The 22,649-nt window shown below is 38.8% G+C and overlaps 6 protein-coding genes across 16 annotated transcripts; 2 read left to right on the forward strand and 4 right to left on the reverse strand.

The window, feature by feature from the left end:
* Window positions 1-4: 4 nt before the first annotated feature.
* Window positions 5-4,948, reverse strand: LOC115623275 (major facilitator superfamily domain-containing protein 8). Of its 3 annotated transcripts, none has more exons than XM_030517553.1 (6): window positions 4,789-4,948; window positions 2,034-2,269; window positions 1,476-1,982; window positions 1,100-1,251; window positions 435-1,031; window positions 5-372 (listed from the first exon to the last, which is right to left on the reverse strand). In XM_030517553.1, exons 2-6 carry the CDS (start codon window positions 2,223-2,225, stop codon window positions 192-194), a joined length of 1,629 nt encoding a protein of 542 aa, XP_030373413.1. In that variant the 5' UTR covers window positions 2,226-2,269; window positions 4,789-4,948; the 3' UTR covers window positions 5-191. The 3 variants fall into 3 exon arrangements, with proteins under 3 accessions (XP_030373413.1, XP_030373414.1, XP_030373416.1); XM_030517554.1 differs by lacking the exon at window positions 4,789-4,948 and adding an exon at window positions 2,319-2,336; XM_030517556.1 differs by lacking the exon at window positions 4,789-4,948 and having other exon boundaries at window positions 1,476-1,978; window positions 2,034-2,169.
* Window positions 4,949-6,151: 1,203 nt separating this feature from the next.
* LOC115622683 lies at window positions 6,152-8,708 on the forward strand. The gene has a single exon (XM_030516706.1). It carries the CDS (start codon window positions 6,249-6,251, stop codon window positions 8,406-8,408), a length of 2,160 nt encoding a protein of 719 aa, XP_030372566.1. The 5' UTR covers window positions 6,152-6,248; the 3' UTR covers window positions 8,409-8,708.
* Window positions 8,709-9,651: 943 nt separating this feature from the next.
* On the forward strand, window positions 9,652-11,632 carry LOC115622792 (selenocysteine insertion sequence-binding protein 2). Of its 3 annotated transcripts, XR_003995357.1 has the most exons (4): window positions 9,652-10,239; window positions 10,620-10,840; window positions 10,893-11,170; window positions 11,522-11,632. XR_003995357.1 is itself a non-coding variant. In XM_030516855.1 (3 exons), the coding sequence occupies exons 1-3, from the start codon at window positions 9,665-9,667 to the stop codon at window positions 11,117-11,119; spliced, it is 1,023 nt and encodes a 340-aa protein (XP_030372715.1). In that variant the 5' UTR covers window positions 9,652-9,664; the 3' UTR covers window positions 11,120-11,398. The 3 variants fall into 3 exon arrangements, 2 of the variants coding, with proteins under 2 accessions (XP_030372715.1, XP_030372716.1); XM_030516855.1 differs by lacking the exon at window positions 11,522-11,632 and having other exon boundaries at window positions 10,893-11,398; XM_030516856.1 differs by lacking the exons at window positions 10,893-11,170; window positions 11,522-11,632 and having other exon boundaries at window positions 9,652-10,201; window positions 10,620-10,820.
* LOC115622794 (gustatory receptor for bitter taste 66a) lies at window positions 11,367-13,255 on the reverse strand. The gene is made up of 3 exons (XM_030516858.1): window positions 12,971-13,255; window positions 12,251-12,817; window positions 11,367-12,190 (listed from the first exon to the last, which is right to left on the reverse strand). Exons 1-3 carry the CDS (start codon window positions 13,209-13,211, stop codon window positions 11,463-11,465), a joined length of 1,536 nt encoding a protein of 511 aa, XP_030372718.1. The 5' UTR covers window positions 13,212-13,255; the 3' UTR covers window positions 11,367-11,462.
* A 115-nt stretch (window positions 13,256-13,370) lies between these two features.
* Window positions 13,371-15,499, reverse strand: LOC115622793 (bax inhibitor 1). 2 transcript variants are annotated; one of them, XR_003995358.1, is made up of 5 exons: window positions 15,260-15,327; window positions 14,453-14,906; window positions 14,209-14,379; window positions 14,048-14,139; window positions 13,371-13,684 (listed from the first exon to the last, which is right to left on the reverse strand). XR_003995358.1 is itself a non-coding variant. In XM_030516857.1 (4 exons), the coding sequence occupies exons 1-4, from the start codon at window positions 15,325-15,327 to the stop codon at window positions 13,646-13,648; spliced, it is 732 nt and encodes a 243-aa protein (XP_030372717.1). In that variant the 5' UTR covers window positions 15,328-15,499; the 3' UTR covers window positions 13,371-13,645. The 2 variants fall into 2 exon arrangements, 1 of the variants encoding a protein (XP_030372717.1); XM_030516857.1 differs by lacking the exon at window positions 14,048-14,139 and having other exon boundaries at window positions 15,260-15,499.
* Window positions 15,500-17,244: 1,745 nt separating this feature from the next.
* LOC115622960 (cleavage and polyadenylation specificity factor subunit CG7185) lies at window positions 17,245-22,295 on the reverse strand. Of its 6 annotated transcripts, none has more exons than XM_030517103.1 (7): window positions 21,902-22,295; window positions 21,029-21,715; window positions 19,389-19,535; window positions 18,551-19,044; window positions 18,186-18,485; window positions 18,053-18,121; window positions 17,245-17,986 (listed from the first exon to the last, which is right to left on the reverse strand). In XM_030517103.1, the coding sequence occupies exons 1-7, from the start codon at window positions 21,968-21,970 to the stop codon at window positions 17,788-17,790; spliced, it is 1,965 nt and encodes a 654-aa protein (XP_030372963.1). In that variant the 5' UTR covers window positions 21,971-22,295; the 3' UTR covers window positions 17,245-17,787. The 6 variants fall into 6 exon arrangements, with proteins under 6 accessions (XP_030372963.1, XP_030372965.1, XP_030372964.1 ...); XM_030517105.1 differs by having other exon boundaries at window positions 17,245-17,989; window positions 19,389-19,517; window positions 21,902-22,294; XM_030517104.1 differs by having other exon boundaries at window positions 18,053-18,118; window positions 21,902-22,294.
* Between the last annotated feature and the right edge of the window lie 354 nt (window positions 22,296-22,649).

Below are 22,649 nucleotides of genomic sequence, written 5' to 3' on the forward strand. Positions count from 1 at the left end.
CAAATTTGTCTTTTACATTCTCAAAAATATTTATATACTTATTTTGAATTTCGTAGACTAATAAATTCCGATAAAATATAATATTTTTTGATTCTAAAAATAGGCACATATGTATGTGTGTACATAGTAAACATAAAGGCAGTTCTCAAAAATATTCTATAAGTATATACTTATTAACAAGCTGTAAGTCGCTATGCCTCTGAGCTGTTACCCAGCCGGCGAATCCCCAACAGCTCCACACCCTCCGGTGGAGTATCATTATCACCGTTATGAGTGGGTGAGTTTGTTTCACTTTGTTTTCCATTCTCCTTATTAAGGTCTTGGAGCTCCACATGTGCTGGCTTATCGATATGCGGAGGTATAAGTAATTTGCTGAAAGAAGAGAGTTCAGATTGTACAATATAAGAATGTGAAGTTAAGCAATGGAAGCTCACTTTGTGCCCAGCAGCCAAAACATTGAAATAAGCATCATAACTGATGTTACGCCAAAGGTCCAGTAGGTTCCCAGACGTGTGTATATAGAACCCACAAATACCGGGCCCAAAACACGAGATAAACAGCCTGAACCAGTCATTAAACCCATCCAAACACCCTGCGGTCTGGGACCCAAGACCTTCGAAAATATTGTCTGTATAAGAGTGACGCCAATCGGGTAGCCAACAGATGTGAAGGCATAGCCAATGATGAATTGAGTAATCGTCAATGCAGGCAGACGAGCGCACCATTCCTGAGTTTCCGGACAGCCGAGGTACATTGGATCACTTTCGGGTAGACCGGCGGTTTCGTTGAAGGCTGGTGCCACCTTAGGCGGATCCGGTCCCCAGGGTATATACAGCACGCGCCCCAGAACCATTAAAGAGAAACCCCCCCAAATAAGCACATACCGCTCCGCAAATTGTTTGCAAAGCGGTACAATAAGCAAAAAGGTAATAAACGCAACAATGGCGCCAACAGACATTAGTATTCCCATGTACCACATGGCTTCGCTATTGGACCAGGCAAACTGATCCATTGTAAGCGATGTTCCCAAGCTGTGGAGGCAGAGAATAAGTTAGAGTTAATTTTAAAGACATAAAAACAAGACTTTAGTTGAACTTACGTTTCGAGCAGCACAAAATTGAAGACCAACACAAAAAACGCCACTATAAGTGTCCAAGCGGAAAAGTAATTTGGCTTTATAGCCTTCCATGTCTCTCGTTCTGATGTACCACCCTGCATAACCATAATCTCACGGGCAGCTATTTTATGTTCCTGAGAGAAAATACATTTTTCAATAATTATTATTGCAGACAGAGACAGACCTGTTCCTGTTCCCAAACTCGATCTAATTATTCGAAATCGAAATGGGTTAATGGTAATACTTTTTGGGTTTATTTAAAGAATTTTACCAGTTTTGGCAAAACCTATTTGTTTCGATTTTCATTGAATATGGAAACGGAAATAGAGTTGGTATTTATTAAAACTATTGAACTCACCTCAAAAGTTCCGGGCAAAAACATAATAAAGTTGCCCACACTCATAAGAACATTTATCCATCCACATGCTGTGTACATATTGAAGTGTAGTTTCCCCCAGAGCCACATGTAGCCCACATCTCCCAAAGGTGTCACGGCTGCCTGGAGTGCGGGACCAACAATGAAGCCCAGGACCTGGGCCAAAGATACCATGGAGACGGCATGGGTGCGCTCACTTAGACGTGTCGCTGCGGACAGATATGAGCGACATACGGCAATGTTTGCGGAACTCACACCAATAAGAAAGCGCGAGATTACCATCCAGAACTTCACATTATCCGGCCGCAACTCCAGCGACGAATAAAACCCACTGGCTACTGTAAAGAGCACCAATGAGAGCAACAGGGGTAGTCTAATGGTGCCTAATTTGTTGCTCCACCAGCCAAAAAGGGGACTGAAGATCATCTGGCCTAGCGGATTGGCGGCGACAACGAGACCCATGAATTCCTTGCCAGCGCTGGGGTCTAGCTAAAAATCCTTGCATTACACTGAAACACACAGTTCCACAAAGCTACATACCTTGTTGAGGTAGGGCCAAATGCCAGTGAGTATAATGCTAAAACCCAGGGACATAAGGAACATGGTGAAGTATATAATGCGGACGGAGCGCCAACGTTGTTTGTACTGCTCCAAAGTTTCAAGGCCATCGTCGACCTCAGTTGGTATCTGTTGGGTTTTGAAGTGGTCTTGCATCTTACGCACTTTCTCCATGTTGAGGGTGTGTGTTCAGATTACCAGAGGGTGTGACTGAAAAACTGTGGAAGAAGGATAAGAGAATGCGGTATTTTATTTGTATGTACATACATATCTTAGTATGTGGCTGTTTTGAAATAATATTAAAAAATATATCAGGCTTCTATGATTAAAACCAACATTCAGATTTCCCTGTTTCATTAAAAAGCGAGGCGCTTGATGGAAGTTGATGCCGCAGGTGCAGGTGCGCTCTTATCAGTTATTCTTATTTTTCCTTTTTTTTATGTCACATGAAGCAAATATTTAAGCTTTTATTGCATGCCCTGCTTTTGCATTTTCACCCTACTTTGGTTTTGGCTGTTGCAACAGTCCTCTTGAGCTTTTTTTGTTTTGCTGTGTAACGTGACCCATTCATTACAAAATGTGTGTCAGTCCATTAATCGTTATTCCCTCGGCGTGTGCAAGTTCTATGTATTTCTTTTTTTTTTAATTTTACCAATCTAGATACCAAAATTTGCTTGTGTAGTGCGTAACCAAATTTAATTAAAAGTTACATTTTAAAGCAGTTTATTTATGTTGAAGATTGTGTAGGAAAGCAAGTCCGGTACAGGGTATTCAAAACTCGTGCTCGTTTACGGCTGCTAACGGAATCTTAGCTTGTCTTATCAGAGGAACGAGACCAGCCATCAAAGATTGTGCACAGCTGTGCTGTGGGCGTTTGGTTAAGCCATTCAGTTCGCTAAGTTAACACTCACACCAAAAGCTTCTTCCACTCGCTCTTATCGTGGGCAACTAGTTTGATTAAGAAAGTAAGTATGTATAAGTGCATTATCGTACGTGTATGTATGTATGTATGTAGTATGCATGATTGTTTTTATAAGGCCGACATCATGCGTGCATGCTTTAGTTTTTTTTTTTGTTTTGCGGCTAGTCAAAGTGGCTTGTCTTTGTATTAGTTAGTGGGATTGCCTTTTATAACCAGCTCGCGTGATATAGCAAGGCCGATATAACCTTGAGTTTTAGCATTCATATAAATTACCCATCCTCAGTTTCATGATGTTGCATTTTCTTTTAATAATATTCGTAATTAAAAGATAGAAAGAAGCCACATATGTATGTACATTATTAAAAAATATCTTCAATTGCATCAAAGCTATCAACATTAACAATCTTCACAATATACGGTTTTTTTTTTTTGTCTCTGCCTATAATTGGAACAGCGAAGATTTGGAACTGTTTAACTAACTTTAAATCAAATTGAAAATATTTTAAAGCACATTTTGTTTATATAACCGATTGTTTTGAAAATATTTTTTTTTTATTTATTTTTATTATCGCATATGTACCATATGAATCAATAATTGAGAAAATTATTTTCCCTCTTAAGATGCATTTGAACATACGAGTATGTGTGCCTCTACCCAACTAATAATTGCAAATCTATTTCATTTTCAAATCGCCAAGGAAATTTTTTTTTATTATTTTTTAACGTTTCTTTTTATTATTATTGTTCTTTATGATTATTTATCGAATTTTTCGCTCACTTTAATTTTGCTTTTAAATGATGATTGATACTTTTCAAGGTCCGATTTTAAATTGAAAGGAACTGCTGTGATTGACAGAGTAAGCGTGGGGCACGTACACAGTGTATTTTTTTTTATCTCAAGTAATTGTCGACTGTATTGGGTGCTTCAAAATGTAACATAATAGTATAGAAGAGCTCGCTACAATGGCTGATTAATTATCAACAGCCTAACACGTATGACTGGAAAGCATTCCTTTTGTGCTTTCGCTTATATACTATACATACATATGTAGTATATATACATCACTATATATCGGACTGTAGTACTGCATTTTTTTCAAACACAAATGCTTGTTTGGCAATTAAACTGTGGCACCAGTTCATTGCCAGTTGCCGGTGGCATGAGTTGTCCGTTTAATGGCCAAATGTTTTTTGTGATTATTAATATTACTTATAAATGGGTTCAGAAACAAATTGGCTTGCAGTGGTCACAATCTTTCACTCCAATTAGCATCTCAGAGTCAAGACAAGTCAAAAACGTAGTAGGGATGATTGTCGCTTTACCGCATTTTCCGGTTTTGCGCAGCTGAGAAGGTATTATGTTGCACTGTTTGTTGACTCTTCTCCAAGTATCTATGAGATACACACATGCAACAAGTTCATGGGGTCGATATTTTATTTGATTTGTAATTTTGTTGTGGGTAATTTATTTAGCTTTGCATCCGATCCACTTGTATTTCTCACATGCAATTGCATTTGTATTTTAAAATATATTTCAATTGTTTACATTTTATCTACCTATATCAAGTCCCTATCTATATCAAGTCCCGCATGCGTTCATTGACTTTGTTGTTTTTGTTGTTTTCCATATACATACTTGCATACATTTGTACATATGCATATTACTTGTTCTTTTTGTCTCTTCACAACGCAACCCACAAATGAGGCCGCAACGACGCTGAGATTACTTTTGTATTTTTATTTCATTTGTACTTTGTAACTTTACATACATATGTACATCCATACATATGTATGTAAATACAAATAAACACTCACTTTGGGGGGTATGAGAATCTCAAGCTGTCAACTTTTACACACACTGCACATTTGTATAAACATTGTACTTTAGGGAAATGGTCAAATTTAAATTTAGTTCAGCGCAAACGTTGCCTTATAAGCCAAATACCGTGACAATTGTAACTTTTCGGTTGGCTACCTGCTCGACCTGTGACATATGAATACAGAGAGGCAACACGACCCGCGTCGCAGCAACGATCACCACAGACTGAGGCGGCCAACTATCTATTCGAGACTCAACGCGATTGAGAGCAGACATTTAGCCAACAAAAATGCTCTCCCCTTTTAATAATATTGGGGTCTCTTAGTAAGATTAAATAGCCTCTCTGGAATGCCAGCAGTAAAATAAAGAAATTTAAATGTGTATAAGTTTTCATTAAGTATTTAACAATTATGTTCACCTTTTTACTGATTACTTAACTAATATCTTAATATATGCGAGAAATACAAAATGTTAGTAGCACCAAAAAATAAAAATTTAAAGTAAAATTAAAAGAAAAAACCTAAAATTAGACAAAAAAATATTTTCAAAATTTTTTTTATTTATTACTGTTCAAAACCAAATAATTACTTAATTTCCTGCTATCTTGCAGGCAATTTTTAAATAATCTCTCTCGGAAGTGCTAGTAGTGCAAAAACAAAATTATTAATGAAATAAAATATTTTAATTCGATTTGGGTGAAACATTTTTACTAATTCGCAGGCGTTTTTAAAGATATGCATCTTCATTTGATTATTTTTAGTAATTCCAATATAAATTTACAATCCACACTATAGAACCGAAATACTAGATTCTTATGGAGTCATCTCCTCCATTATCGAGTCCAGTTTTCCGATCCAACATTTTCATTATATTTCTAAAAATCGCGCTTTTTATATTTGTTTCAGACCATTGCATTTTACAAAATAAGTGAACTTTTGGGACACATTTTCCACGATAACCAATTCTTTCAAAAAGTTTACAATATCTTGATAGTCGAAATTGTGTTTTAAATTATTTAATATAAAAATTAGCAAAATTAACTAAAAATGTATTTATATATATGTGTTGTATTATTTTTAAAATTAATTACATTTTTGTATATTCTTATGTTTAATTATTTTTGAAATTAATTATATACATTTTTGCTTATTTTTACCCATCATCATACCCATCATAAAAAAAAATGTTGACCCGATTAATTAATAATTGATTTAAAATAACCATTAAATAAGTACATGAACCGGCAGATTAGGATAGGAGCTATGGAGTTTACCAACACTGTAAAGCAATGCAATCAGCTGGTGTTGTTTTACCGTGGCATTTATTTAATTAGCGCTTGCATTCTGCACCTGAAGAGCTCAAAAGTAGAGATTTCTTGAAAAAGCACCTGGAGTTGCTAACTAAGGATTAGATTTGGGGTAATCGTGGTCATCGCCGTGCCTCACAGCTGGATTCGATGGACTACATAGTGGTTGTGTACTGTATGCTGCTGCCATTCGCCGCACATTCGATTTGGGCACACACCGGTGCTGTCGAAGAGTGTCCTGGTCGAAGTGTGCCACAGTTGAGGGCGGATGCGACACATTTTGAGCTGTCGCTGTTGTTCTATTATGTATCCTGGTCCAGCGATGCGAGGCAGGCACGTCTAGCATATGATGGCGTGGCACACTACTACCACGATTATGCGTACTTTGGAGCCATTGATTGTTGGCACCTGCAATGTAACTGTAGTCGGACGCATCGCCCGGCACATGGCCTGGGTGGTGGTTATCCGGAGAAGTGGCCGACGTTAATTGTGCACTTGGGACGTCAGACGATACAATACCAGGGCTCTTGGCATTTCGAGGACTTGACACGTTTCCTTAATCACGTTATCCAGCCTATAGATCGTGTACACAACAGCGGGGAATTGGACGCACTGCGACGTATTTCCGACGCCGTGGTATTGGCACTGCTAGACTCCCCGGACAGCTTGGCTTACAAGCGCTTTGTAGCTGCGGCCGTGCGATGGCTAGAATTAGATCCAGAGCGCAATATACGATACACGGTGGCCTTGGGTCCCAGCGCCAAGGGAATGCTTAAATCGGAGCACATAACGCTTCCCCAGTTGGCAGTCATAGATAGTCGTAATGTGCATACCTATAACGGGACGAAAGGGAGACATTGGCAGTCGTTGGATTTGTTGCGTTGGGTTCGCACTACACTCAAGGGGATGGCATTACTGGCCGATGGCTACGGCACACCTATGACCATTGCTGTAAAGGCACGTCTCTCACCCGTGCTGGCTATGGGCATAAAATCAGCAGCGAGTCGATCAGTAGATGCCAAGTCATTTTTCATGGGAGAGGACTTGACGGGCTCGCCACCAAGCAAAGATAATGCTGCCTGTGAAATTTACTGGCAACTAGATGCTGAGGATAATTTAGGAGAGAAGAAACAGCGTCACTCGTTGCTGCAAATGCCTGCGGAACTGTATACATCAGCAAAGGAACTACAGCCTCAGCAACTGGCTACACATTGCTACCAAATCTGGCAGCTAAATAGAGCCACATTAATAAACTATTATCGGATCAACAGTTACCTAAACTTTCTCTGGTCACAGCATGTTCATCAGAGACATTTTTCCGTATCCTCCGGAATCACAGCAAGTAGACTTCTAGCCCTACATGGTAGGAATCGCTGCCTTGCTCTCTCACAGCACGGAACGCCAGCACTGAAAATTGGCATAGCAAAGCTTGTGACTAAATACGGACAGCTGATATGGCAGCATTCGACGGAGTATTCCACACAGAATCGTTCCCTAGGAGTTGTGCTCTTCGATGCAGTAAAATACCGTGACTATCTACAACAGTTGGGCATTGGGCGAACGGCGCATCAGCTTAAGACGGAAGCGACGTCATTGCAAATTTTCATTGTGGATGTGGCACAGGAGGCACTATATGTGATGCCACAACAACAGACGTTCTCCTATCTGGCTCTGAAAGAGTTTATCAAACAATTCTATGCAAGGCAGCTGCCCCGTTTGCACAGAAGTGCCCCAACAACGCTGCCCAGTGCAATCTCAGACGGCTACATCCACACGTACAACCGACAACTACTGTTACAGGCGCTTCAACGTCAAAATGCCACCAATGTGGTACTTATGCATCGAACTGACTGTGCGCTATCCGCTGTGTTGTCACAAGTCTTGGTGCAAGTGGCAGCTATGCTGCGAAGTCCGGCTTTGCATTTCGTGCGCTTTAATAGTCAGGACAATGATTTACCTTGGGAGCTATCCATGGATGTAACCCCCGCTCTGCTTGTCTTTCCGCAAGCACGTCCCACGGAGTCCGTTGTTTTCCCCATCGATGTGAAGGCTGATGTGCAGAATGTGTTCGCATTTATATTGGCACAATTGGAGCCGGAACTGCAGCTTCGACTGGTGCTTAGCAGTTGTCGGCGAAGGGTGCGCCATGTGCGAAGTTGTCTAGACTTTGCACGAACACTCGTGCTACAACATGTGAGTCAGTACCTGAAGTACTGGGAAATATTCGAGAAAGAGCGAGACTTGATTTTGTCTTACCTTAAACAATTCAATGAGATTCACATAGCCATCGAGAGCAGCATAAGGTTATAGTGGTACATGTTCTGAAGTCTCACTGGATGTTAGCAAGTAAAAATCTTCCTCAGAAAGACCTACTATATAGCTGTAATTATCGTGTACATATCTAGATAAATCCGTATGTATGTACATATATGTGTGTAAATTACCTTCAAAGAGGGCTCCGACTTATATTCGTACATATATATGGATGTAGTTATTTAAAATTTAAGCCAAAATACGTAGACTATGTAATTAACGCAGTTGATACTGGTGTGCGTAGCCAACATATTTTTAAAATTGTTTTATGATTAAATAAATTTAAACAAATGTCAATCGAACTTTTTTTTAATAGCGTAGCCATTAATTTAACGGTCAACCATCGATTAATTAAATCGTTTGTGAGCTGATAATTATGGCAGTTGGTATCTGGTATGTTTCAAAACTTAATTGAATAATTTTTTAAATGTATGTGCTTTGTATTTAGTGATTCAAATGGCTGTGACTTCAGGTGCTTTGAAATTGTAAAATTTTCAAATCAGCGATTCAAATCATTTTCATTTATTAGTTTAAAATAACTATATTTTTATGAAATTATCTATACATGAGCATTTCTTTTCATTAACTTTTTTTAACTATTTGATTTAACCTGTTTTTAAATAAATGTAGCCTCAAATTATTAAAAATTGAAAATAAGTTTTTTTAAATGATCATATCCGACATGGTGAACATTTTTAAGCTATTAAATTAAGGAAATAAGTTAAATTTAGATTTTACGTTTAAATTGTTTTGAGAGTACTTGTTGGAATGCATAGAGTTGATAAATATGATTATTAAAATGCCATATTATTTAACGGTTGCATGCGACATACTCGAATTAATTAAACTAATAAATATGGTTATTAAATTGTCATATCTGGTATATTTTAATACAAAAACAAAATTTTTTTCTAATGTGTCGTAATTCTCGATTTCCAAGCTTCGTAAAAACGTTGTAATAATTTGAATTGGATAGTGGAAAATGAATAGTATATTCTGCATTACACAACACTATTCCGAATTCGACGGTAACAAACTTTGTTTACATTTTCTATACATGTACATATGTATGTACATACCTACAAAGTTGTTTTGACAAAATCAGAAGTTGAATTTAATGTGGAGAACCCAGTATGTATAAATTAATAATACTGTAATAGGAATAAGTGGAAATGTTCCTATGTACCTAACTTTTATTCGCCTCCATCTAATATAATAATTTCGTTTTAGGGGTTTTATCAGTGTTATTAAAAATGTCCCGCAATTCTGATAAATTGAATATTATAGATGAGAACACATATAAGAAATTGCAAAATCGACAGAATACCACCAGTGCCAGGCCATTACGCAGTTCCAAATATAAAAACAAGCACAAGAACGATCGGGAACAATGTACACTGCTGGATTTCGTTGTGACACGAACGAAACAGGCGACGAAAAAGAAGCAGCCTCGATGGCCTATAATGAAGAATCTGATGGAGCATCGTGGACTCCTGCCTACTCCCAAACGGAAGGGCAAAACGCGCTTGGTGCCGAAGCCAAAAGTGACGCCCCTAAAACGGAAAATAAAAAAATATAGGATATGGAAGCAGACGAAGCGGCAAGAAGTTCAAACTCAGAATACGGAACAAGAGAAGATTAGCGAAACAAATATTGAACAGCAGCAATTAAAGCAAGAACTTGTGATATTATCAGAAACACAGCCATCAACCGCATTGTTAGTGGATCAGGTGCAGTATGGCCTGAAAGAACTAGTATTGGATGAAGCTAAGCAACCAAATGCAACACGGGTAACACCTCACCTTAACCATTCTCGGCGCTTTAGAAAGTTAGTGCTGATTACAATTTTAGTTTGTGTTTGGCATCAAAGTTTATATATAGTATGTACAATATAAATGCATACATACATATGTATATATGTATGTATGTGCATACTATATTTATGGTACTTAAGTTATCGCCACATCAGTCGTATGTAGATGCGTCTGTCTGTTTCAGTCCCTACTCTGAGGGAGAAGCGTAAGAGATATTGACCGTAAACTTTGCATACTCATACAATTTTGGAACTAAAAGAATCAGACCGCTATTGGTTCTAAATAGATCATTTGTAGCAAGATATTCTAGCGTTCTAAGAAAGTTTATTGCTAATTGTGGCAATTTTATGACTATTTATTACATCTTTTCTAAAATATTACTATACATTTTCAGTTACTGCGACAACTGCACACTGCCTGCTTTGGCAACTCTAACCGATCAACTGCTCCGTGATTTAGACAGATTTCAGAAGCGCGCCTACGGCGCCAATCCGATAAAGGCACGTGCTCATCTACGATTTGTGGTAGGGTTTCGGCAAGCCAATTGCCAGCTACGCATCAACAAAGTTAAGCTGCTCATTATAGCCACCGATTGTGAGACCTGTCCCGGCGAGGGTAAGTTCCACAATCTTCCACAAGCGGCCTATCACAGTTTTTTGTTTTTCAGGCGGCTTAGAAAACACCATAAACGATTTGAAAGCCAAATGTCAGAGTCAGAATGTGCCATACTGTTTTCCGTTTGCACGCCGTCAATTGGCCTATACGCTTTTTAAACGTGCTCAGGTCAGCTGCGTGGCCGTTTTGGACTATGATGGAGCCAATGAAACGTTCAAACAACTGCTAGAGGCTATTGTAGAAGCGCGTACTAAGTATAATGAATTGACAGAAGCGTAACCGTGAGCTTTAATTTATTAAAGTTTACACAGAAGTCAGAGCCAAAACAGGGTATATAAAATAAGCGAATATTCCTTGTCCTCAAAAAGATAGGCGCAATTTATTGAATAACCAGAACCACACCCGAATAATGAGTAGCATCAACTAGCGAAGATCTTCAGAAATCTAGAGAAATATACTAAAAGTGACAGACCTTCTATTTTTATACTTTTCTACCGACTTAAAATCGAAATTTCAGTCAGCCAGACAGTTAAAAAAATCTTATAAGTACGTGCATATAGGTGCTTTAAACAAAAAAAATATAATTGAGTAATAGAATTTTTAAGTTTGAAAGAACTACTTATTAGTTTGTGGGACTTAATGTGGTGCTGGTGAAGCTAAATGTACCATTTTCCATTTCAGCGCCAATCAAACTGGCTGTCTCATTAAAACTATTGAATGCCTGTATGGCATCCTTTGCCTGCTGGGCGGCCAAATTGAATTGAATGAGAATAATCAGGTAGCTGGTAATGCCACCGCTAACCCCATAGAGTGTTTCCATGTCCAGCGTGAAGAAGCCGCATGCGGAGAAGTCCACCGAGTGGTTGAGCAGCTTTAGTGATAAGTGGTTCACTACTTCGTATAGCAGATTATCGTCAGCTACCACGCCACATTTGTGCAGACTGATGCCGGTTCGTTTAGAGGCCAGAGAGGTCTTCCAGCTCAAATAGATAAGATATATGCACTTTCCGGAAGTATAGCACAACACGAAAAGTGTAATAAACGGATCCTTGGCCGAGCGAAAGAGCGATGGTATGGCCTGAGCTTGAGTTGCACAGTACAGAAAATAAAGTTGCGCCGTAAAGATGAGAAACCCATAGGCCATTAAAGTCAAAATCGGATAGCTCCACAGTTCGTTCAAGGCTTTGCCAATCTCACAGATTTCGTCATGCACCTGACACAAGTTGTTAAGCTTTTCCTCGACTTTAGCCGGATTGGCTAGCTCGCTTTCGTGTGCCATGTTAACCATAGTCTTTCGAAGCTTCTGTGGGGTTTTTATTGACTCACCAAACGAGTTCATAGAGTGCGCAACTAATGGGTAAGAACAATTTATAAGAAAAATAACTAATAAGGATTGATATTTCTACTCACTTGGAGATACCTTGTTCTTGGCCGAGCCGATGTCCATGCCACGCAATTCCTTATACAGGTATTCTAGATTGCTGTCATACTGAGGTGGTGAATTACTGTCCAGAATCAATTCAGATTCAGTCTCAGCACCACTCTGCCAAGCCTTGAATTTTGCATGTGTTGCCACCAACTCGTCCAGCGTGGCATTGATGGCCTCAAAACGGGATTTCAGAGCAAACAAAGAAACAGCGAACCAAATCTTGTCCAGCGAGTTGATAAACGTAGGAATCGCTGATATGCACCAAAAAAACGCAATCCATTCCGTCAAATCTACCAATTTGATATACGTAGCCATCAAAACAGAAATCTCAAACAGGAATGTTAGCACAATCATCAGCCGAATGCGCACATGGAGACGACTATTGTCCACTACACAATTCTCCCTGTAGAGTCGCTCATCGACTACCTGAATGCGTTCATAAAGCTCGCCAAGTTTCGATTGATTACGCAGAGCGGTTATTTGATCAGTAGCCATCATAATTAAACCGATGTATGTTAGGAATATACCAATCACAAAGGTTAACGTACCTGTGGTGGGGAACGGAAGAAAACGAATTTTTTCATTTTAAAAACAGGATATTAAGTAGGTTATTAAAATATAATTTAATAACTGCATTAATTTTAATTTAACCCAAAAACTGAAATAAGCTCAAATATTTATAGAAAATCAGGTTTACTTACTCTGCGATGCTTTGAGGGTGCGATCCTCCTCGCCGAACGAGATAATCAAGAAGTTGTAGAGCGCCACATAAGCCACAATGGTGCCTAGCAAATACCACATGCCCCGACTGGATTTTTCGAGTACATTCTTGGTGCGAAAACTTTCCAGGTCCTGGGGTAACACTCCTACCAATTTTGAAAGGAAAAATAACTGCTGGAACTGCTGCAAGAGGGGTTGCACCAATGGCGTCGGCTGCGACATGTTGCGTGTCGACCCTTGAAACGGCAACTAATTCAATGGGCTCTCAAGTTCAATGCATAAATATTCAGGACCACTTAGCTAATTAATTGAGTGCTATCAACCATCACGTTTAATCGGTACAATCAAAAAGAACAGTGTTGAGAATAATAAACTTCATTATTGTGTTTGGTTTAGTCCTATCTGTTGGACTTTTTTTATTGTAATTTTTTATGTAATATATTCCTGCGCTCTTTTCCAGTAGGGGGTTTGTGGTGTAATGTGTTCCAAACGTTTTTTGTCGTTATAATTGAACATAGTAGAAAGCCAAACTTACACGGCTTTTGAAATTTGAATATTGAAAACATGTTAATTTAATGATGTATGAAAACAGCGCCTACACGTGCCCATGGCCCTGCCATTCTTTTCGAGAAGCTTCGTGTAGCTAGGGACTATCCTTAGTTCTTCTTGCGACGCTCGGCCTGTTTTCGCTCCTCCTGCAAATGTTAATTTTAAATTAGTTTTAAAATTCTTTTCTGTACGTTCCAAGGTTATAAATATAGTTTCACAAATAGCTAAATCACTGAGTCGGTGAGGGATTTTTTTTTTTAATTAGGGCGCATTTTTCGTAGTCCTGGAAATAAATATACTTCCAACAAATAAAACTCGGCTATGGTATAACTTCGTAGTTCTAGTCTACTTGATTCAAGGTACTAATTACATATTCTTCAAGAGTTAATAGATATCACGATTCATTATCATTAACTAATTAATACATTTATTAAGAGGGGTTTGTGAAAGTATATTTATTGCCTTGGATATACGAAAAATCGGGCAAACGTAAATGGTATACGGCATACCGTTTGATTTGGTATTCGTTCAGTGAATTTTGCGTTGGGGCCTGCCTTGACTGTGACTAGCTGATACGGTTTTAAACCATAAAAGTCTTGAGCTGTGAGACATTGGTGGTTCAAACTAAAGCTTCTCTAAACCCTAGCAATAATTGTTATGTGAGACAAACCTTCTGCGTCAAAATGATCAGCAAACGGCGGAACATGCTCAAAACGTCAAAGAACAAGTCCAAAGCATGCTGTACGACATCCCGATTGCCCAAACGACACTTCTCTACAATGTTCTGCGTATCGTAAACAATGAAGGCGGCCATAACAAAAACGCCAACGTATAGCTGGGTCTGTGGAGAGTCAAGATAATTGCAGTTGAATGAGAGTTGCTGATAAAAAGATAACAAGTTTCCACACACTTACCACCTGTACAAAGTACGATTTAAATATCATATTGAAGAGGCTCAGGAGCGCCATGGTGTTGATAACGCTGACTAGCATACCTCCCAAATACAAAAATTTCCCCTGCTCAGCAACAAGAGCGGCAAGGGATAGGGAAAGAAAGGTGACAAAGGTGCCGACAAGTGCGGTCAATATGATGGCGGAATTGATGCTGCATATGTAACCGAGTAAGGGTCCCAGTGTCTGGCCCGAGCAAAAGCCAAAGGCATAGAGCATGCTCAGACGTGTATAATAGTTTTTGCCATCATCTTTGTAGAAATGTAAGCCCAAAACGAGTACTAGCGATGCTATTGCGGCTACTATGCCCAGGTCGACGAAATCCCGCATCTGAAGCATAGCGCCTACCGCTGATGCGGCGGCTGTGCTAGCCAGCACCATATAAACCTTCGACAAGTGCTGGCGAACGTATGGCTCACTGGGAAAGGGGAAATGGAGTCAATGTTAGTTTGTGTAAGTTTCAAGGATTATTGATTTAGCATTGTGCGTGGTCATTGGAAACCAACTGTTGATGTGGCTTTAACAACAAAACAACACGTCAGTCTTCAAAAACGAAAACATGCGATGTGACGCACATACATGCATTATGTATGTACATACTTGTATATACATATGTAAATGAAGTATTTGTTTTGTTGTTGCATGCAGTAGGGTGCTCTTGTCGTCGCAATTCACCTGCATTCTCATGTAATGAGTGCTACAATGCAGCACCCACAACAGCCCAAAGCCTGACCAACATATTGTTTATTAAATTAATTTTTGGATACTCACTATCGCTCGCCGATGCCGTCAATGAGACGTTGAAAACGTTCATTTATATTCTGTGCTGTTGCAGCCATAGTTTTTTTGTTCCTTCTTTTATTTCGCTCGGGATTAATTTGTTTTTTAATTTTATTTAAATCAAACGGAGGAGTGAACTATTTAGAGTTCTATTGTAGTTTGAATCGACTAGAAATAGAAGTTGATTAACTTTACTTTGTTACTTCGTCCAGAATTTTCCTCATTCAAAGTATTTCACGAATGTTTTGTATATGTCGTATGTATATCGTATGGACTTCGAGCAGAAGACAGTACTGCCAATCCAATTAACAATTGAAGGTAGTGCTGCCAACACAATTGACGACGCAAATAGTACAAATGGAAAACACAATAACGCGTGCGTGCGCGCCAATCAGTGGTTCAATAACTTTTTTTTCAAATTCCATGTTTTTATTTGAAAAGCGCAAATTTTGGAAACTAATGACTAAAAGTCGCACTGCATTTTGAAAACTCAACAGGTCATGAAAAATATATTTGAAAATAGTGGAAAGGGAATTTAAATATATGTATGCATGTTTTTGATAAATTGCATCTTAATTATGAGTGCAAATGACTAGATTATAATTTTTCGTTTGAAAAAATTTAACTAAATAAATAAGAGTTAATGTACACACTTAATAGCTATGGTACATTTTTATATAACAATTTACCAATTTATACATCATTGGCGATTGTTAATCTATTACCTGTATTTGTTTTAGTTATGTTACACATGTAATTATCAGTTACTATCGAAATCACAGTAAAATTCCACTAAAAAGTTGTTTCTTCCATTTAGTGGGCAAATGCATATTTGTTTAACTACATCAACAAAATGGATGCAGAAATTAGCATCTGCTTGAGGAATTTTCTATTTAAAAGTAAATGCGGTGGCTTTTAGTTTACATAAGAACGTTAGTGTGGCAAGTTCTTAAGTCTATTATATCAAGTAAATATACATAAGTAGGCGTGTGTTTAAATAAATAATAAAAATTGTGTTTAAAACTAAAAAGCTAAATATTTATGTACATACATACTGCTACAGAAAGGTACAACAAACAAATCAGAGCGTTAGTAATGTCGCTACGCTAAATGCTTGTTAGTCTTGTTTTGTTCAGGACAACTTAGTCTAAAAATCGGGGAAAACACACTCGCACAATAGTATAAAATGTAAATAGTAGTGGAATATTCCCAATCTAAACAATTTGATGGGTGGTCAGTCAAACTGTATGATGAATGTTGTTTTCTATAAGTTCTATATATTTCGATGATTGCATCAGGGACATGACTATACATATTCAACAAATAAATTTCAACAATGCTCACTCACTCTTTTCCGTAGATATACGCAAAATAAATGTTGACTTAAACGTAGAAAATAAAAATTATTAAACAAATGCATAAAGTAATTTTATAACAAAAAATCGTCACTATGCTTACACGAAACCGGAAATAAATAAATATAAATTATATGATTTCCATAGGAAATATTTCTCAAAAAATATAGCTTTTTATAACTAAAAGTATGTAAAGGAGTAAGTAGGACAATTACAAATTTCAGACCTCATACAAACGTAGAGAGTGCTTAAATACAAATACGCTTTTGCTTTTTTGCAGTCTGTCGGCTATTTAAAAACTATGTTGGCGATATTTGGCATTGTTTTTTTTGTCAACACAATTGTATAAATGCGTACTAATATAACAATTTGTAATATAATTAAATATATGCATGAGCTAAATTATATTAAAATGATTAGCTCAGTTTAGCAGCTAACAGTTTAGTTCTTTTTTGGGTCAGGGGCTGATGGGCGCCACAGCAGCGCATTAATTTCGAATTAATATGAATTACATACGATAATGTGTTGTACAATTTGTATATATAAAGATTCGTTAACTAGTTTGCTTATTAGGTACAAGAAGACACACAATGCAACACATTTCAGGTTGTTTTTTTAACATTTCCTTTTTTAATATATATAGATATATGTTTTATTAAATAAACCGAAAGTTTAAAGTACAATAATATTGAAATTCTGCTGTGACGGCGACAATCGGTGTACGGCGGCCATCGGTGTGAGTGCTGACTGTTGCTGTTGTTGTTGCTGCAACTGATGCGTCCATGTCCAACGTTGCCTGCGTAGTGTGTATTGCATCACGGAATTTGAGTGTTATTTGTTTGATGTATGGGTATGTTTGTGAGTGGCAGTCTGTAAATAGTCTGTTATGCATGTATTTTTGTCAACATTTCGGCTTATCTTAGTACGTCTAGGAGAAACTATTTTATGCCATTTTAATGTCCTACGTATTGGTAATGTTAGATACAAAACAAAGTTTGTTAATTCTGTGGCTGATCTTCAGCTGCTTCATGTGTTGTGTGTGTGTTAATAAAAATGTCTAGTAGTTTTGTGAGTTTATGTTTATGTGTGTTGGTTTTTAAATTTGTTTGTATGTGGGCGTGTACGTTCTGTATATTTTTACTTTTATTGGCGTTGTTGTAGATTTCAATGCCTTGAACGATGCTCCTCACGTCTATCCCGTTCCCGTTCTCTCTCGCGCTCACGGTCCCTGTCACGATCACGGCGCTCCCTATCCGATGAACGATAGCGTTCCCGCTCCTCATAGTATCGTTTTGAAGACGGTGCCTCCGCAGTTTCCGCCGCAACTGCTTCCGGAGATTTCCTTGGACGCGCTGAACGGCTACTGCTGCAGAAATTACAATTAACAATGACGGATTGTGGGAGTTATTCATTTTTAGCACCTACTTACCTGTCATCTCTGTAGTGATCTTGAGCCTGACGCTCACGTTCCCTACTTCGTGAGCGTTCGCGATAGCTGCTGTCACACAGATAAGAGTTTTGGTTTATCAAATTTTAAAAAATTATAGCGTACTCATGCTCACCCTCCATCACGTTCCCTTTCACGATCGCGATCCCTTTCTCTTTCACGTGATCTCTCACGATACCGTGAGGTTGAGCGTTCACGACGCTGACGACTGCGATGCGAACGTTCACGAGAACGTGAACGTTCGCGTCGATTGTAGCTCTTGGCCTCAATGCCGTGCAGTGTGTCTTGCAGAGAGCTGATCAATATTTTACAACGCTCATCGTGTGCCACTTTGGATTGCTTGATAAGCGAAATGGCAGTAACTAGCGTCTCAATGGCGCTTGAGTACTCACCGGCGGCGGCATCGGAAACGGCTCTGCGCTCAAATCGTGTGGACATGTATTAGTTTAAAGATCTTTACAATCATCGCAAGAAACTCACCTGGCTATAGCCGAACTGCTGACTGTACGATTTCTGCTCATAACCTCTTCGAATTCGGCCTCCGTTAATTGGGGTCCCATTTGTGGGTCAGGGAAAGGACCGGGAGGCTTGCCTTGGGGCGGTCCTGGCCATGGGCCCCTTGGTCCGGTCTGTTGCGCAAAGTGTGGAGGCGGGCCATGCTGTGGCGGCATATTCATTCCTTGCTGTGGACCTGGCTGGCCGTGTGGGGGCCCGCCCATGTGTTGGGGTGGACCGCCAGGTTGATTGAAGAATGCTGGATTGACATGAGGTGCGGGAGCACCATGGGGACCTCCAGGACCCGGTGGTGGAACGGGACCCATTTGAGGTGGACCTCGAGGAGGACCCTGCATATGTGGCGGTCCTTGTGGTGGGCCTCCAGGTCCTTGTGGTGGAAAGCCGCCATGCATGGGTGGTCGACGCCAATCAGGCCCAGGCCCAGGACCTCGAACAGGCATACCCATTGGACCTTGGAACTGCAAAAAGAGCATTGTGTCAAAAATGATTTAGAAAATATAATAACCCCGAAAAGCTGTGTATATTAGTGCCACCTAAGATACGGGAGTGAAATTGATGAGCGAGCAATGTATGTTTTGCTGATGTTTGGGTGCTGGATAATGAGGGGAGGGTGTTGCAAATGAACATTCATGTCGTTATTTTTATGTTCTGAATACAATTTATGCGATCTCTAACGTCATAAACTAAATTAACTTATTGTGGTTAGTTAGTTCGTTTAGAGTTTTTTACGGTTTTAGAGTTAGCTTTAGATGGAACTATACCGTTCTTTTTTTTCTTATTCTTTTGTTTAGGGATTTGTTACCATTGGTGGTCGTTGTGGTGGTCCATTCGGTGGACCTGGCCTAGGTCCACCGGGACGTTGTTGACCCGGCCATTGGCCTTGCGTTGGCGGATATCGGGGTGGCGGCTGTTGGTTGCCCATCGGACCGCCCTGTGGATGCATTGGCGGCTAATAAAGTATGTATAATTGTAGTTGTTGTGGGTACAAGTGTGCGTAAGCGTTGTTGTCATAGACATGGAATAGAACATAAATATAAAGCGTAATACATAAAATTTGTTATAAAACAATTTCATTATAATTTTATTTGGTAGAAGGTAATGATACATATGTTCTATATATATGTACGAAATGTAGTAACAGTTTTATAACAATGCAACACAATTACTAACTAAGACTTTGCGTGATACATACATACATAGCTATGCATATATGTATGTATAGGCTGCCTCACGGCCTTGACAATGGCTATGTGTGGTTTACTCAAATATTGATCCCTTTGTGCCAAAATTATTATAAGCGACAAGTGTACAGAAATACTTATAAATATTAGAGATCAAACTATATAATAAAACAAAAGAAAATCAAGATTATTATATTTTCTAATTACAATTTTTGTGTGTATCCTTTGCAAAAGGATATATTGTTTGTAGTGTAAAGAAGTATACCCAATCACAAAATAAAAATTACTTTGAAACCATCTTCGCCTTTCAGTCTAGTTCAAATCAAACCTATTTCTTTCCTTTTAAGTTAATGTGAAACTTAATTCCCAACTCTTTTTATAAAAACACAAAATATAAAGATTTGCAAATAGTTGTTCTTTTAAATATTCTTATCAAATCATTTAAAAATATTTACTGAATCATTTAATTACCATAGAAACAAGCGGCCATAACTTTATTTCTTTGAAAACTTTCTCTCGTATTTTACATCTGAAAGTCTATACAAAGTAAAAAAAAATACATATATAGCTACGTCTAAATATCCTAACTACATTACAATGTTTTTCTATTAATAATTAAACATGGAATTCTCTTCTAATTACATTTCTCAACTATTAATATTCCGACAATTACATAATTATCAGATGCAAAACAAAGTTCGATTAGGTAAATAAAATGTTCAAAATGTACTTTAAGGCGCTTACAATTACGCTGCGCAAAGAGATCGCTATAATTTGTTTATTAATACAGTCGAATGTGAGTGCGGCAAATTACAAATTTAAGATTCTAAGCCAAACAGCTACAATTAACGTAAAGGCTTATGCATAAAATGTTGTGTTGTTTACAGAGTTCACTTGAGCATTTTCTTATCAAGAGTGTCTTAGCCATATGTGTGTGGTTTACATAAAATTCATATTTAAAAAAAAAAAACAAATTGCTCTGAAATGTTTTAATTAAAACAAAAGATTGGATACTTAAAACAATAAACAACAAGTTTACAGTAGCATTAAATTCTCTAGTAATTCTTAATAAATCAAATTTTGCATTCAGAACAATTTCAATGAGAAAAGTTAAATAAAATGTGTATGGTGTTGTTAATTCGGGCCATCAAGCCGACAACAAACATAAGAAACCTTTCAATGGCAACAAATTAGGAACAAAAAATCATAATGAAATTTAAAGGCAACAAATAAATTGCGAAAGGGCAATGGTAGCACTCACCTGCATACGAGGCGGTCCTGAATTAGGTCCAACTTGCGGCACTTGCGACATATGTGGCCTGTATTGACCAGGCGGCATGTTGGGGTTCATTCGCGGTGGATGACCCTGCGGCCCACCTTGGGGACCGCCTGGATGCGGTTGCATGGGACCGCCCATGTTTGGAGGTGCGGGACCACGTGGCGGCCCGTTCTGCTGGGGCGGCGGCACTGGACGAGTTTTTTGGAGGCTCTCGAATTGCGTTAGAGCTTGCTTGCTGGGATAGGTAACAACCGGCGCCTGGCCGTGCATCTCTTTCTTTGGCAATTGGTCCAAAACTGCACGCAAACTTGGCTCCGAGCCGAGTGATATAACACTGAAACCTTTGGACTGACCATTTGCGCGATTCTCAAAAAATTTCACCTCTTGCAAATCATTGACGCCTATTTCACGCAAGGCGTTCGAAATATCCTGATCGGTTGTCCACCAAGTAAGATTTCCCACATAGAGCTGATAGCGACGGTTCATTGTTGGAGTTTGGCTACCACTGCCCTGATGGTAAACTCCATTGGGACCGCCGCTAGAGGCACCATCACCAGGACCGACTCCGGCAGGACCATCACCTGATGGCGTACTGCCGCCTGGAGGAGCTGCATCGGTGGGGCCGCCGATATCATCATATAAATCGACGCCGTCGCCACCAAAGTCATCCTTTGAACGGTTAGAAAGATGTGTTTTTGATCATTTATGTTATGTATATATGTATGTATATGTACACACATGACATTAATAGGCCCACAAATGAATATAAATATGTATATACTATATACATATGTACATTTGTATGAATGTAGGTAGACATGTGCGTAGTAAAGATAGCGTGCGCAGCCCTATTACCTGAGATTGCCCGGTAAAGTCCTTGTCCAAGTCTTCAGCGTACAAGTCGAGCACCACACCATCAGCCATAGTTGCGTGTGGGATTTAACACTGTAACCGGACAACAAACTAATATAAAATGCACGCCGTGAGGCCAAGAATGAAACTAGAGTTACACACACTCGAGCGCGGCGCCTACTTTTGACCACTTTTACACTAACACACACACGCCCGCTCGTACCGACAATGAGACACCGGCGTGCGAAAAAATTGTTCCGTTTGCCACTAAGCGTTTGTTTATACAATTTTTTGCAACATTATTGTATTCAATTCTGCACCGAACTTCTCTTTATTGCTTTTCATATGAACTTTATGAAATATTTAAAATGATATACACAATTCTTTTTCGTTTGCAAAATTTTCTACACCTAAAATGGCGGCGGTGAGAGTAGAGTGACCGTAAGTTGGTAACGCAACAAAACGCCAAAGAAAAGGAACGCCAGCGAATTTTACAACACTCAAGTCGAAGTGCGCTTTGTTTGGCGCTTAAGTTTATATTTCCTTCAACAATTAGAAAAGAAAAAAAAACAAGTGGAGAAGCTTAAGTCGGGTGTCCCGACTTTGACTTTGCAACTATAACAACAGTTGCGCGCAGTGCTTGGCCTATCATAATGAAGACTTAGCACACGGACGTTTAATTACTAACTGAGTCAAAAATTCCAATAAATATGGGAGTTATGGAAAATTTGTGATTTCGGTGGTTCCATAG

This window comes from Scaptodrosophila lebanonensis, unplaced genomic scaffold (genome assembly GCF_003285725.1).
Source record: "Scaptodrosophila lebanonensis strain 11010-0011.00,11010-0021.00 unplaced genomic scaffold, SlebRS2 tig00000043-arrow-pilon, whole genome shotgun sequence".
Lineage (NCBI taxonomy): Eukaryota > Metazoa > Arthropoda > Insecta > Diptera > Drosophilidae > Scaptodrosophila > Scaptodrosophila lebanonensis.